Below are 15875 nucleotides of genomic sequence, written 5' to 3'. Positions count from 1 at the left end.
TAAAATCTAAATATCTGCTAACTTTTTTTTACTTTTTAAGTGGCCCTAATCCTCTTCCGTAGATCACTGCCAGGTCCAATGAATCAATAAATCGTTTAGTAAAAAAAACTGCCTAGCAACATGAAAATGCTTTCAAATCACAAGTGATGCTTATCTTCCATTTATATGTCCCTAACTTTAGATTTAAGGTAACTTAGCTGTAAAAACGAATATTCTGCTAAACTGTTATTTTTGCCCTGCTTTCTCTCTTTTTTCTTCTTGTTTAGTGCAAAATAAAAATAAAAAAATCTTCCAGAACAGTTTATAGCTTCTGACACATTGGATGTAATTCTCTCTCTGTCCAGCAGATTCATATATGGCGCCATAACTTGGAGCGCTCTCTTTCAGCGTCCTCTGACGTAATTTTACCTCTGATCCGCTATGTTAATTTTTTAACGTCTGTTCCTTAAAAATACTTTCATTTCTGTCCGAATGCATCCTTGCTTTTCGTATCTGTGGGTCGACATGAACTTTGTTCAGTAGTCTGTGGGAAAGTAAGGCGTCACCTCGTTCAGTTTAACGGTGTTTCAGAGCAGCTAGCTAGCTTAGCTATTGCTAGGTAACGTTATCTATCAGCCATTGACAGGAGCTAACCAGTGACAGGAGTTAATCAGTGTGCTAAATTCATTACTGGAGCACAGTACTGTACTCTACAGACTAGGAATTAAGCACATCCATTGCTTCTGGTTGAATTATAATTATTTTTGCCTATTATGTGAATTGAAACGCTTCAGTAGTGAATATGAAAAATTACTGATCGTGTTTGTTTTCATTTTTTGTTTACATTTTAAATATATTTTCCTGTTACGCTTTATTGTTTTAGTTTGTTGAACTACTTTTATAAATAAGATTACGATAAACAAATAACCAAGGATGAAGTTTTAAGCTGTCCAGACCTACTTGATAACATGTAATAAATAATTCGCACTAAACCTAAAAGCTGCTGTGTGCAACAATAGGAGTGTAAAGTATACATTTTTTTTTGCTGTAGAGGAATAATGGTCCTATTTTTTGGATTGCTTTCTTTTAGCCACATGAGAATGATTTGGATGATCAGTAGCTTGTTTAAGATAAGATATCATAACATCTAATTCTGAATTAAACCTGAACTTTTAAGCTGATCACCAAAAACTTTATCTCTGCTTATTAAGCCCTCCAGGTGTGAACTTGTTATGGATGATTACCCTGCTGAATGATTAATGTTATTGAGTGATAGTGGGATCTTCTTCATGATTATCAGATAGTGACATTCCTGATGGCAACAATGCAGCCTCAGATCATCACACTTCCTCCACCATGTTTTACCTTTAGCTATGAGGCTGTTTGTATGAAATACTGTTAGTTATATGATTCAATTTTATTTTTGATGTCAGAATTGTGTATTGTTTGGTCCGTAAATGTTTTTGTTTATAGACTCTCATAGAGGACATTTTTCTCTTGTTGAATCAAGGCCCATCACACTTACCTTAACTGAGGCAAGTCAGTGTTCAGTGCTTTAAAAGTTCAGTTTTCTTTTCATAAGCTCTCAAACTGCTCTGTGAGACATTTTTGTTAGATCTGCTACTTCTGTTCAATGTTTTCTCTCTGATTTATGGCTCTGGGTCAATATCCCTTGGTGCAAAGCCGTACAAATATCTTTGCAGACTAATAGGTGTTAATGATTTGTTTTCTAATCTCATTAGGTTTTTTCACGTTGGCCCATACTTATTTGAATTGTTTTCTTTTTCTTAATATATTAATTAAGTCATTATTTCAAACAACTTTTTTTTGGTATTTTTTAGAATGGAAAACTCAGAGGCTGGTCTGTCATCGAGGTCTCTTTCAGCTCCGGACCGGAACATGTTGAGATCCTCAGGTTGTCCAGATCAGCAGTCGGACTCAGTCAGGTCCTCAAAACACAGGGAGCAACCGTCCAGGTCACCTAGGAGACGAAGGGAGGGAAAGAGGTCGCAGCAGCGGGGGGAAGATCATGAGCAGCGGCTTTGGGAGATGGAGCGGCGGAGGTTGCCAGGCCAACACGAGCACTTGGAGCCTGCCGGTTCATCGTGCGATGCAGCGGAAAGCTCTCCTAAGAGGTCTGCGCTCTCCAGGTGGCTCTGTTTTAGCAGCTCCAAACATGAGGTGATATCAACTCCTCCTCTTTTATATATCCTTCACCCCAGGAGAGCTCACTTTCTGCATGGACCGTATCCAGCCACTCACTTTGGACCCAAAGCCTGCATTCTTCCCAACCCAACTTCAGTCATGTAAGCATGAGGCAGCTAAATAAGCTGAACTTTGTGTTCACTAACTGCTTGTTCGATCAACAGCAAAGAGAAGTTTTCGCAACTAAGTTAGATAAGAGAAAATCAGAACATGATTGGCTCTTTTTAATCCAGACTGGCTAACTTTACTGTCAGCTTATCTGAAAGGGTTTCTCAGGACATGATCTGAACTCACACAGGTGGATTTACCTTCATAATGATTACTGTTTACCATACCAAGAAGAGCAAAGACAAATGGTAAAAGGAAAGCAGGAGAGGAATTTTGCTATTGTCATATTTGGAATTTGACCCTGGTCCTCTGCTGTGGTTAAAAGTCGCAGCAGTTAATGAATGACTACTCTGCTCAGAAATGTGGAATAATCTTTTTTTAATTCAGAAAATATGGTATGTGTGAAACTATTGCTTTTATTATAGTGTCATAGGTTCATGTGTATGTCATTCTTTTTTTTTTTTTGTGGAGGGTGTTGTTTTGTTTTCGTGTCTTTATAATATTCTTTTTCTTCCTTTCAAAGGCACATCCAGGATCCGGCCAGTCAGAGGCTCACATGGAATAAAGCTCCAGTCAATGTTCTCGTCATCAGGAAAATCAGAGATGAGAGCCTGGTTGAGCCTTTCAAAGAGCTCTGCAGGTTTCTGGTAGAGGTACGGGACTCAGATTCAAACATGCGGTTCTCTGATTGGGAGTTTATACTTTAACTTTGTCATTTTACGTGAATTTTATGAGGCACCACCACAGAGGGACATCATGATGAGGTGCAGAACCAAATCTGAAATGTGTGGGGTGCCTTTTTAATCAGCCTCTCTGGGGCCATATTGTGTTGAACCATATGTGATTGGATTGGACAGTGTTTTGGGTTGTTTCTCTACCAGCTTTGCACATTTAGAAAAACAAATTTGCCTGTTTTTCACTGTTAGGTAATAGTTGAAGAGAATCTATAAACGATAAGTTTTAAACTTTTGCCACAGATAATGGAACAATGTTTGGACCTTATATTCAACATTAGTGGTTAATGAAAACCTGAATCTTAGCTCTAATAGAGTTGCCCTGTATTTAGTCCCAGCTTGGACCAGCTTACCTGTCCTCCACAGCCTGATGCTGCCACCACCATGCATCACCCTGGGAATCCTTTTTGTTCAGGATAAATTTGTTAGGTCTTCATGGCACTTTTCACAAATATTCCTCATCAAAGCTCTGATTCTCTGAAAGCGTGTATTTATTCAAACAGGTACACTTCTGTCAACTCTATGTAATCACAGGGTGACATTTTAAGAAATAGAGTTAGAATGGATTTTATTTAGTGGCATCACAGTAAGTAGAGTTGAAGGCCAAACCTAGCAGATCTTATTTGTAAAAAAATATATCAAAGAATTGATTATTTTTCATCCACTGCACTGTTACACAAAACTTTGTGTTGGTCTGTTGTATTAAATCCCTACAAAGAAAAATTCTTTGGTTGAGATAGAACACATTTCAAAGAGGCGTAATGTGTACAAATACCTTTACTGTAGATTTAGCATCTCAAGTTCAAAGAGAAGTGAATTGAAAAAGGTTTCAGTGGTCTTTTTTTGTTTTCTTTGCTAAATGAGGCGTACAGTTAAGTACATGCCGGCTTGGTTTTATGCGTAAGTGCAGTTTATGCTGCATACTTTAACTTACACTGTGCAAGTTGTTGGAAGCATCACCACAATATTTGCTCTAGTGTGGCTTATTCGGAGGGGATTAACTGGTTTTCTGTGAAAACAGTCTGCATGTTAAAAACAGATTGGTAAACCCACTGAGCAGGAGTTCTTGCTGAGGAATTTGTGCTAGCTGCAAGTCAAACCACAACAAATCCAGGAAATATTTCAGACAAGCAGTCCAGCCTCCTGCAGCTGCAGCATTTTACTCCAAAACCAGACATTTAAGCTGACCTGCTAACCCACATGTCTGCATTTCATCCAAACATCGTTACCCTGAGAAATGAGTTGAAGTTCTGCAAATTTTGATGTCGCTAAAGTGAGTGATTGTGTGTCAGGAGAAACAGATGATGGTGTACGTGGAGCGCAGGGTAGCAGATGACGCCACACTGTCAAAGGACGAGACCTTCGGCTCCATCCGCAACCAACTCTGCACCTTCAGAGAGGGTGAGACGTCTGTCTTACAGCAAATCTACACGTGATGTCTGTGTTCAGACTACTGAGAGACACAGTGATACTATTCCATTCAAATACATTTCTGTCACAAATGGAGATATAAATGATGGATTCAATGAGACATTTCATTCAAAGCACTGTTATGCCTCCCAAACCTTTAAATCATTAATGCTCTTATGTCACAATGTTAAGCAGTATCCCAGAATAACCTTTACAGCACTGGTCTCCCATTTACTTTTGACTATATTACTGATTAATCAACAAACTAATAATAAACAGAGATACTACTTGTAAGAAAAGACCCATGTTTTTAAATTGTTCCTGTTTTGTCAACATACTAAGTCGTCTAATCTGATTTATGGAGTATATTGCTCAGGTTGTTTAGTGTTGTGAAAGTTTCTGTCAGAATCGAGACACAATTCTTCATTTCCCACAAGAAAAACGGCCTGTGGAGTCTATGCTTTCCTCCTCTGTGTTATCGTTTGTGTATTCAGCCGGAGATAAAACTAAAACGCTCTTTAAATGTCCATTTTCGTTATCTCAAGAGTGGATCTATGACTAAAATAAAGGGATTTTATTACGACTTAACTATATTTGGGAATCAAATTGTGTTTCTTTGAGATGAGGCAGACTTTATACCAGCAGTCAAAGAAGGATAACATTTTTTAAGAGTAAAATAAATAAAAAAAAGGGAAGGACCAGGATGTTATCAGTTTGCTTAAGTGCAGCATAACCCTCCAGCATCGTGAAAGACTTTTCATCTCCTTTCAAAATGTTCCATATTTTGTGACCTTGAACCTTACAATGATTTATTTAAGGTTTATGAAATAGAAAAGTACAAAGTACAGCATGTCTGTAAAGTGACAGTGCAGTAAAAATAAGTTTTATATATAAAATAGTCAATGTTCTTACTCATTCTTAAAAAGCTTTGAGTTCTAGTTTTTAAAAACAAAACAACAGACATTGAGTTTGTTTCCAGACAAAAGATCAAACATAAGAAAATTAAAAAGGTCTAAATTGATTTAAATCTGGACAGTGTTTTGTTTTATCCTATCTTTTTCTTCTTCATAATTCTTTATCCAACGTTTTAACTTTTCAGGCCTTTTAGGCCAAGGATCTAAACTGGATCTAAAGCTGATCTGATGCCAAACAAAGGGTTAGCTTTCCATTCAACTTTTTAAAATCAAAACAAAGTCATCAAAGATCGGTTACAGTCTACAGCAGTGTGAAAAAGGGCAGTTTAAAGAAATTTGGGGGCCCCAAGCAAAATACACTTGAAGGGTTTCAACCCTCGAGGTGTATTCCGATAACGGTGTCGTTGTACTTTTCTGCCGTGACCATCACCGAATTTAAATGTCTGCTCACAAATCTTCCCTCTAATTAATTTTATTTATATATATGTATATATATATATATATATATATATATATATATATATATATATATACACCTTGGATCATAGCAAGCTACATTTACCGGTACTAAGAAACAGCAGCAATGTCCATTAGTGAACTTTTAGTTTAAGTAATTTTGCCACCCTTAAATAAAATAAACAAAACAACCTGTTGTTCATGAGATGTGTAGTATGTAACAGTCCTGCTCTTAAGAAAATGAGATGTTACACCTTTCTGACAAAACTTTTTGTTCACCTTCAAAGATTCATATTTTGGACACTGAATTGTGTGCTGAAGCTTCAGCTACAGTATAAATTCAATTAACTCCTTTAACTCTGCGTTTTTTTGCATTTCTTTTTGCATTTCTAATAAAAGTGCTATCAGTAGTAGTATAGTATAGTAGTGTAATAATTTCATGATTTATTTCCATACATAACAAATCTTATGAAATGTCACTAGAATATTGTTTCTTAACTTTTATCTATTTTTTACGTCTTTCCTTAGAAAACCCACAGTGCAGTGAATTATTCTCTAAATTGTTAGCTTATCCTCTGTTATAACTTCTGTCTGGAAGATATTGTAAGGATTGTAGGCTAAATTATCTCCTAAGCAGGTAGAAAAGTGTCTATTTGCCTATTTATGGCCACTTTAATGCATATAAATCCGTTAGTTTTTTGCCAATGTCCGTCATCAGTGCCTTCTAGCTTCCATTACTGTTGTTAGGAATTGTAGCCACTAGAGGGCAGTTCTGAGTAACAACCGAATTCAGGGAGAAATATAAAATTGGGGACAACGGAGGAAATAATAATAATAATGCACATAACAATGCACGTAAAAAAATAAATTATAAACATAAAGCAACACAAGGGAATGGATGAATAAATGCCACCAAATCTTTGATTGTTGTCGTGTTTATGTACCTGTTGTCATTTGCATCAGATATACTGAGCCACGGTGCCTCAGCGACAAACGTGGTTTTCCACGATTTGTTGCAATTGGGTTCCTATCAGAGTCCCTGATGATGGACTATAATCTGAACACAGAAGCCAGACAGTAGGCTCTGTATTTGGTGTCGATGTAAAAATATTTCCTTTGGTTTTCTTACCTTCTGTTCTTCCATAAAGGCCCCCTAATGGCTGGTTAGTTAACCTGCCGTGTTTGCTCACACATAGAATTTGATGCAGGGGTAACAAACTACTGTACTGGTCCTGTGAGGGGATTAACCGTTTACTCCAGGCCGTCTTAAAAGAAGAATTTAGCAAGTGAAGGAGATGTTGGGGTTATTTTGTTGTTGGATGTTTTACCAACTACTGACCCTTTCTATATAAGCCTTAAAAATCCTCGGCTATTCACATTAACCTAAATAGAATAGAAACACCCTTTATTGTGGGAAAATTCAGGTGTGTAAGTGGCAAAGAATGCATACAGGTACACAAAAGACTATAAAATATGAAATAATAAAAAATTGGCTTTACATCAAAGAATAAAAACACACACCAATAGTCCTGTTTTCTTACAAACTGTGATTTTTGTTGTTGTGTCTTCAGGTTATGATGACATCTCTGACTGCATAGACCTGATCATTTGTCTGGGGGGCGATGGGACATTGCTTTATGCCTCTTCTCTCTTTCAGGTATTTGGATTTGGATGAAACAGGATAGATGTTGGTTCAAAAAAAATATACGTAATATTTGTATGGGTTTATCTTATGGCTTGATTAGATTAAAAGTAATCAATCTTAACTTTAATGTTGATGAAGTAAATTTTGATGTATCTCTGTCTTTGTGAAAATCAAAACAGATGCATTTAATTCATGTTAGATGTATTTTTTTTCATTTAGATTTATTTTTTTACAGCTCAAAATAACACACTGCATTCATAACATACCATTAGAAAACAAATTAGACTCTGAAGAACAGCTAATTAACTTATAACTTAGAAGGTATTTCAAAATCTCTTCTGTGTTTTTACTTTAGTTAATTACGTTGCATAATTACAGTTTTTCACTTGATCAAGATAACATTTTCTTTAAGAAACTTTAGTGTAAAACTTGGTTGAGAACTGAACAGAATCCACTTATGTTTTTTAATTATGTTTCTTAGAATATTTTAATTGTTTTTTACACCATTGGGCATGAAAAATATGACAAAAAAGGTTTTAGTCTGAAATATTTTAACAGCAACTAAATCAGGATTCTTCATTTCCGGTCAGCTACGGTTTCCAGCATCTTTTAGATTTGTTTCTGCTTCAACCAACCTGAGTCAAATAATTAGACCCTTATAATAATAAAACCATTTGATTCAGGTGTGGAAGCAGAGACCTATCTAAAGGACGCAGGACACTGGACCTCCAGGTCCAGAACTAAATCCTGTGGTTTAGAAATGTTTCAAAGCCAACTGATTTTGGGTTTTCTCCTCTCCAGGGCAGCGTTCCTCCAGTTATGGCATTCCATCTCGGCTCTTTGGGTTTTCTGACTCCCTTCAAGTTTGACTCATACAGGACTGAAGTGGCCAAAGTGTTAGAAGGTAAACTGAAAGCATTAGGTAGCCATAAAGAGGCCAGTTTGATAATGGAAATCAAAGAAACTGAGCGTCTTGTTGGTTCAAAGGGAATGCAGCCATCACCCTGCGCAGCCGTCTGAAGGTGAAGGTGGTGAAGGATATGCTTCAGAGAGCGCCACAGCAGACAGAGGGCAGAGAGTCACAGCTGGAGCACAACGGACTCCTTCCTCATGGGCACACCAACAGTGAGGCTGGCAAGGTTACCCTGCAGCTACAGGTGAGCTATCAGACGTCTCTGAGATTAGAAGATGGTGTTAAATGTTTACATACCGTGGCTTCTTTACAGCAACTTTACTTTCATGGTCCACAGAGTAACGATAAAACTTATCACAGCTGATTACTTTCTAAAATTCAAGTTTAGTTGTGTGATGGTTTGGGTTATAAATTTTTTTTTTTTTTTACCTGCTGGATTTATCCTTTGGCACTCTGAATCCACTCCAACTGATGCATTGCTCTATTCTAATACCTTATAATACTGTACTACAAGTATCTTAAAATGAGTAAAAAAGTCTCAAAATGAGGGTATTTACCATTAATTTGAGTTGATAAGATTATCTGCCAATGGAATGAGTATGTTTAGGCTTAGAGTAGGATAATCAGATATTATGCATTTGAAATAAGAGCCTGCAGTTGTTTTTTATTCCATTGCCAAAGTGTCTCATTACCTGCTCAATTCAAGAAAAATGCACTTCATTTAAGAAAAATTCAGGGACTTAGATTAGAATTTTTTGCAGTGTAGCATCAGTGTTTCTTGGCTTTAATCCAAACTAAGGAGAATAAATTGTATAAGGCTGCATATTTCTAACTATTTCTACTACTCTGCTGGTGGGGCGGGGCACCATTTAAATTGACACGATTTCTCATTTCGATTCCAGTTCCTATCGATTCTCCATTCCAACTCTTTCAATAGGATGATGAGAGTTTACATGTTATAAATGAGCTGGCTAACTGCGTTCTGTCTGGATGCAATAATTAGAATTTCTCAGTTATTTTAAACCACTATAAAAATATCAAACCCATGAACTTTATATAATAAAATCTTATGAATTTTCATTGAGTTTAACTTTCACATGGAGCTTTATTGTTTTATAACCTAATTAAAACAAATTTACATAAATCCAGTGTCTGATCCTGCAGGCACTTATATTGTATTAATACATTTTATTATTCTATTTATCTGATTCTTCAGTCTGGTGCTAGGCTGAGTGTCTGAGCTGGAGGGAAAAGCAGCTGGCAGGAAGATGTCTAGGAGTTTATATCTTCAGCACCTCATTTCCACACAAAGCTAAACGTGGAAGTAGTAAAGTTTTATGTTTGTGGACAGAGGAATGATCAGATTTTGTATTCCATTGTTCAGTTAGTGGTTTCTATCATGTGAAACAGATCCCAAATTAACTAAATTAAACAATTAATGAAGATACACTTTAAATTATTAATATTAATTTTGGTAGATGTAGATTAAAGCGCTCTTCATTCTATTCAGAATGTTTGGGAAACAATGTGTTAATATGTAAAGGAAGATGAAAAAATGGATAAAATCCCATAGTTCCATCTCTATTCAGTGAGTTATTTATAAGATTGGGCATTGAAGATGGTGAGGGTCGATTAAATCGGCCAAATATATTATTGGCCAAGTGAATGTGAATATAATGGTGCCACTGTTTTGATTCTGTTTAAGACTCCGATCCAATACAGCATGCAGTTCTTACTGTATCTGAACGTCTGCTTTAAAAAAGCTTGAGGGATGCCTTCTGTTTGTGTAGGTGCCTCGTCTGTATATGAGACATCTGATGTGGTATGAGGAAGTATTTATCAATATGAGACCAAACTGATAAATCCAGAGAGGAACGTCCACCCACTATTTAGTCCGTTCTGATTGTGAAAGTGTATTCCTGAATACCCTCCCCTTTATTTTTGCACCCATGAATAATGTTTTTGAGTTTACTTAATGTTGCCAAGCAAAAGTACCTTGCTGTTAAATTTGTATTTGTTTTTCTATTAGATTATTTTAAAGCAGTGGTAAAGCTGACTGTTAAATGAAAAGCATATCTCTAAAAACTCATTCTCAGAGAGTTGCAACTCCACATTTTTCAGGTGCTTCGTGTGTTTAGTCTACCACAGCTGCCATGCTATCCTCCCCCTGTTTCTGTGTTGACCTTCACACACCTCACATTTAAGCCCATTTAGCTGCTGGAACATCGACCTCAGATTCTCCGCAGTGTTTCGTGATTTATCTCATGCTGTAAAGCTGCTCACTCCTCTGTCTCTGCTGCTGCCTAGCAACTACACAAACTTTCCCTCTTTATGCGGTCGCTTGTCGAGATGACATTTTTCAACTTTTTCATTCTTTTCCTTTTAGTGGTACAAATATTTTTAGATGTGAATTGTATGTTGTAAATAAAGTGAAAATCAATAATTTTTTTTTTTGCAAAAGCTAATTTTCATATTACTGAATGTCCTTACATATACAGTATTTTCTAAAAGGGATTAAGAGTACATTTTTCCTGTTATCTCAAAATTTCTGACTAGTTTTATATAGATTTTAGCTAAATAAAAGGTAAGAACTCTAAATTTTGTGGAGTGAGGCCACACCAGGGCTGAAAGACAAGCAGCTGCATAACTGACTCACTCCAACATAAAATTTATTACACTCATCTAAAACGGGGGAATACATCTGGATCCATCTTTATAACTGCTGTTTAACTTCAAATCGTTGTCTGACTTAAAAACCAGTTGGTTTAATATGCAATCGGGGGCCTAAGTAAAATTTGTTGGACTCACAGGGGCCCCTTGGTCCAAACATCATCTGCTCTGTTGTCTTTTGATTAGAGATGTAAAAAGTTTAGGGTCAGACAAGGTTTAGTATCCTCAAGCAGTCCAGCGGTGCTTTGATTTAAAACCGCTACTAAAGGACAATGTTTAACTACTTTAGCTCTTTTATTAAAATTGCTCTTATACGTACATATTCTGCTAAATTCTAATCTAAAATAAAATTAAAAAGTCTAATGGAATTGTTGCCATAGCTTAGAAAGTGTTGTTTATAAAAACAAAGGTCGCCACCATCTTTGATTACAGTAACTGAGGGAGGATAAACTTGTTAGCCCCTCATGTTTTACCTGGATATGAAGACAAGTTGTTGGTGAAGAAGTAGAAAGCAAAGAAGAATGGATATAACTCTACTTACTATTTTCTGCTGAAATGAAGGATCATCCATAATGCTTTCCCCCTTTGGGATGGAAAAAACAAATAACTGAGAAAAGAAAGAGAAATAAAACAAGAGCAGCTTTTACCAGCAGGAGACCATAATTAGGGAGCCAGGCTTCAAAACGGCAGCAGAGCTTGTAGGCTTTCTGCTGGGACCTAATTCACAGAAGCTGAATTCAGAAATCCAGGATAAAGGCTTGATCTAGTGTGAGGACTGCATCCTGGCTTCATCCATTTCATAAACACCAAGCCAGGCTCAATATGTGTGGATACTTTAAGCCATGTTTCAGTGATCAAGCTAAATGCAGCTTTCTTCAAGAGGCCATGTGGTCAAACACAGATTCATTGGTTCAGTAAAAAATCTTGGGTCAATTAAATACCCAACAGCCTAAATACATGTTTTCTGACCTCTTCTCTAACTGAATAGGCCACGATTTAACAAGTTCCTTTTCATTTTTCTTAAATGAACAACTATTAACTTGAAAACACACTTTGGAAGCCAATTTTCTAACATGTGTGTATCCTTTATGTGAATGTTTTATATTTTAGGCCTCACAGTTTTTAGTAAAGTGGTTAAAGACTTTAACTTAAATACTGGAGATTTAGGAGCAAGTCTCAGCTACATCATGAATGGCAACTGTCAAAAAAAATCCTTATTAAACAGCAGATATTAGGGTTTTTATTTAACCGTTGTCGTTTCACATCATGTCAATATTCATACAGAACTAAGACGACTGGACCAAAGAGGACCTGACAACAGGTCAAGAGGAAATATAAAAACATTTTGAAAACTAGTAGCTTGATAAAAGGATGAAATATAATGCACTAATGACTTAGAAAGTTCCTGCACACAGATCTGATCCGCAGAATTTCCGCCAACAGAGAATCTGGTCCTTTACTTAAAACAAAGGTAGGCCTGCTTTAGAAGGGATCCAGGTTGTAGTCATGGACTGAGCCAAACGTCTTTGGCTGAATAAAAGGCTAGTAAAGACATTTAGGCCCCGTCCACACGTAGTCAAAACGAACACGAAACGCTAATATTTTCCAGAACGTTTGTCGTAAAGACAATAAAATAAATGTGATCGTCCACACGAATGCATGAAAATGCTGCAAAATGTATGCCAGGCCTGTAAGTGGCGCTGTGGTGCCAAAGCAAAAATAGGCAACGAAATGTTGGGCATGCGCACTAATATTTATACATGGTTGCCCTGCGGGTCCATTTTCGTGGTTCAGTCAAATTCAGGTGCTGAACTATGTCGTCGATATTGCTCTGTTCTTCCTGGAGATATTCCAGAAGAAGAAGATTCTGTTGTAAGCCCGACAGCAGGGTGAGTAGCATTAGCAGCAACCATTCAACACAGTACGGCGCCATTGTTGTTGTGATACTGTGTCGCGCATGCGTGTTTAGAGGCAACGCTATGACGCATGCGTGTAAGAAAAAAAATGCGGTTAGAGCTTAAAGATGGAAACGCGAAAACGGCGTTTCAAAATCTTCCCACTCTGAAGGCTGAATAAAAAAAAAGATCGTTTACAGACCCCCGAAACGCCGGCTTCATATGGATGAGTGCCTGGTTTGGTGAAAAATTTGTGCAATTAGGCCAGGGTTTGGCTTCGTGTGGACGGGGCCTTAGTTAGTTAGCCCATGCTGGACGAGATCTGTTTCTATAGTTATCAGTTGCTGTTATTCTTTATAGAAGTCGTACCAAAAAAACAACTGCAGCTATTAGCAGTAGCTTTATACCAAATACATGAAAAATATAATTCTAACTCACTGGCATTAGGTAAATAACAGAGTTATGATTTGTTCTGTACCCCATGACCTGACTAGCCTCGTGAGACCATCCTGATCTCGCGAGCTTTCAAGATTTTACTCGCTAATCAGTCTGGAGACTCTCCGTTGAAGAAAATTTGGAGCCATTCACCAAACGAACGTCCAATCAGCGTTGGCTTTGAGGCGGGTTGAGGTGTGACGCAACGAGAAGCGCGACAGTTCAGTCTAAAGAACATGGCGGCTTCAGCCGATGAAACTAGCGTTAGCGTGGCTATCGAGCAAGCTATCGGAATTACGGAGTATTTCTTCACTGAAAGAAGAGAAAAACACTGCTGTGGAGGCTTTTCTCAGAAGAAAAGATGTTTTTGCTCTTCTCCCGACTGGTTTCGGCAAGAGTTTGATCTTTCAATTGGCTCCTCTTCGTCGTCGCTCTGTTAGTACGTCATATGCTTCGTTGATCTGATTGGTTTATTTGGCCCGTCTATCACCAACATAGGCCAAGCAGCTAACCAGTATTTTCGCCCCTCTCCCAAATTAGTTCTACGGAAGGTTTCCAGATGGATATGCGGAGCAAATCCATCTGGCGGAGTGAGGTTATGACCTGACAGGACATTTATACAGGATGTTGACATCGTCACATTTATGGCAATGTCAAGTTTAACTGCCAGGCACTAGAGTGGTTTTCTGTTATTTACTGATTGAAGCCTGATAACTGTCAGTATAAAAAATAGTGGAAGTCCTTTCTGTAACTTGGAACGAATAAACGCAAGAAAAATGAAATGGCTCTGGAGCTGAGCCCTCTGGGATCCCCACATGTTCGAGTTTCTGAGTCTAAAATGTTGATATAGAAAGATGGGACCACTGTGTTCTGAATGCCTGCCAAATGATCTGAACACATTTTTGGAATGCCTAGAAACAGCCTGGAGACGAAGGACCAAATCTATTCAGGGATACTTTTAGTGCTTAGGTAATATCAACCGTCCTCCTTCCTTTACTAGTTCATCTGGTTAGTGATTATTCTAAATATTATAGCGGTGTGTATTTTGTAAACAATGTTCATCCTTACCTAATTTTACATTTCCAAAAAGCTGCCAACTTTCCCAAACCCTGCTTGTTTCATAACATAGTTAAAAAAAAAAAAATCCCTGACCTACTATATGGTTTGCTTTTTGGCCTTTATGTTATCTGCTGGGATTCTTCCTCTCATGCTGACCGAATGAGCTTAAAAAAATGAAGCATTGCTGAAAACAGCATCCAGCTTTTACTGAAAATATCCACAGTGGGTAAGTGACGCTGAAGATGAGAATCTAGGCTTTGAACTAAACTGTTCCCAATCATTAGTCGAATGTTTTTTTAATTTTTTTATTAATTATTTAATTTGGTCTATGTATTGTTAAAGCTGATTTAATGACAGCATAAAGTGAAACACAAAAAATGCAGATCACATTTTCTATTTAAAAGTTTTGTTGCGTTCAAAAAACTCATTAATTGTTTTTCTTTTTCTTCTGAATGCTCAGCTTCAGCAGCTCCTGGTTTAGCTTCTCTGATTCTTCAGTTTCGTGACAAAGAGCTCATGTGACCGCAGGCTGATGGCGTCAGCTGTTAGGATTTCATTTTTTTATCCCCAGAAGCGTTCATGCGCACACATAGAACATGTGTATGGGTCAGTGAAGGAACATCAACCCCGTTTCCATGATTACCGCCACAACAGAGCTTCCAGCACATGTACTGGAGAGAAAGTCGGATGTTGTGAAGTTCTGTTGAGCCTGTTTCCATGGAGACAGTGGCGTCAAAAGTAGAGTCATCACTAAATGGGTATTTAATGATTCCTGATGCTCTCAGTCTGGCACAGAGTGTAACTAAACAACATGCCTGACTGCATACGCTCACACACCTGTCTGTGTTTTGTCACTTACAGCTCGGCTCCCTCCTCTCTCTGTCGACTCGCTCCATAGAGTTTTTGTTCTCATCAGTAAAGAGATGGATTGTTTTCTCTGCTCTCTGAACCCCACTCAGAACTCACATTACATCATGTCTGCTATGTCCAGCAGGATGCTTTAGTTGAGCTCTGCTGACGTCAGCACATCTGGCAGACATCAGAGCTCAGCTGTGCAGAATGCCGTGTGACCGAGGTGTGGAACATGAATTGTTTTTCCTTTGGCCCGCCGTCCGTCTCCCTTTGGGGTGTACCCATGTAGCTCTGACTCTGCTGGTGGAGGATTTCATATGAACCAGGTGTGCTTCAGCTGCTAGTTATTCTCTTTCTTTGTTTTTGCTCATTATTCTCTCATCACACAGTTTTTATTTTCAAACAGTGCATCTGAAGTTTATTAAATAAGCTATACTGCTTTTCATCTAAGTGTAGCAGTGACACTGATCTTGGTTTTACTCATCTCTGCAGAATCAATCTGTATGGTGAGATCCTTTCTAAAGCCGGGCATACCCCGTATTAGTTTTTCAATCGTTGCACGCAGCTACAGCTCACACTTTGCGACACAACTGTAGGGTT

General features: G+C 37.8%; 1 protein-coding gene across 4 annotated transcripts in view; it reads left to right on the top strand.

Moving 5' to 3' along the window:
- The first annotated feature begins 376 nt into the window (after window positions 1–376).
- LOC107094217 (NAD kinase-like) overlaps window positions 377–15875 on the top strand; it is a 25470-nt gene continuing 9971 nt past the window's right edge. The window contains exons 1-9 of one of the 4 annotated variants that reach the window (XM_015389722.1): window positions 383–533; window positions 1490–1514; window positions 1821–2114; window positions 2202–2285; window positions 2816–2945; window positions 4319–4427; window positions 7378–7463; window positions 8253–8355; window positions 8439–8608. In XM_015389722.1, coding sequence (XP_015245208.1) covers window positions 1822–2114; window positions 2202–2285; window positions 2816–2945; window positions 4319–4427; window positions 7378–7463; window positions 8253–8355; window positions 8439–8608 — 975 coding nt within the window. In that variant the 5' untranslated portion in view covers window positions 383–533; window positions 1490–1514; window position 1821. Of the gene's footprint in view, window positions 534–1452; window positions 1515–1820; window positions 2115–2201; window positions 2286–2815; window positions 2946–4318; window positions 4428–7377; window positions 7464–8252; window positions 8356–8438; window positions 8609–15875 lie in introns of all 4 variants that reach the window. The other 3 variants (XM_015389723.1, XM_015389720.1, XM_015389719.1) reach the window with 3 other exon arrangements.

The sequence above is a fragment of the Cyprinodon variegatus genome, unplaced genomic scaffold, assembly GCF_000732505.1.
Source record: "Cyprinodon variegatus isolate N-32 unplaced genomic scaffold, C_variegatus-1.0 Scaffold471, whole genome shotgun sequence".
Lineage (NCBI taxonomy): Eukaryota > Metazoa > Chordata > Actinopteri > Cyprinodontiformes > Cyprinodontidae > Cyprinodon > Cyprinodon variegatus.
Note: the sequence above shows the minus strand (reverse complement) of the source record. Positions and strands in the feature narration are given on the sequence as shown.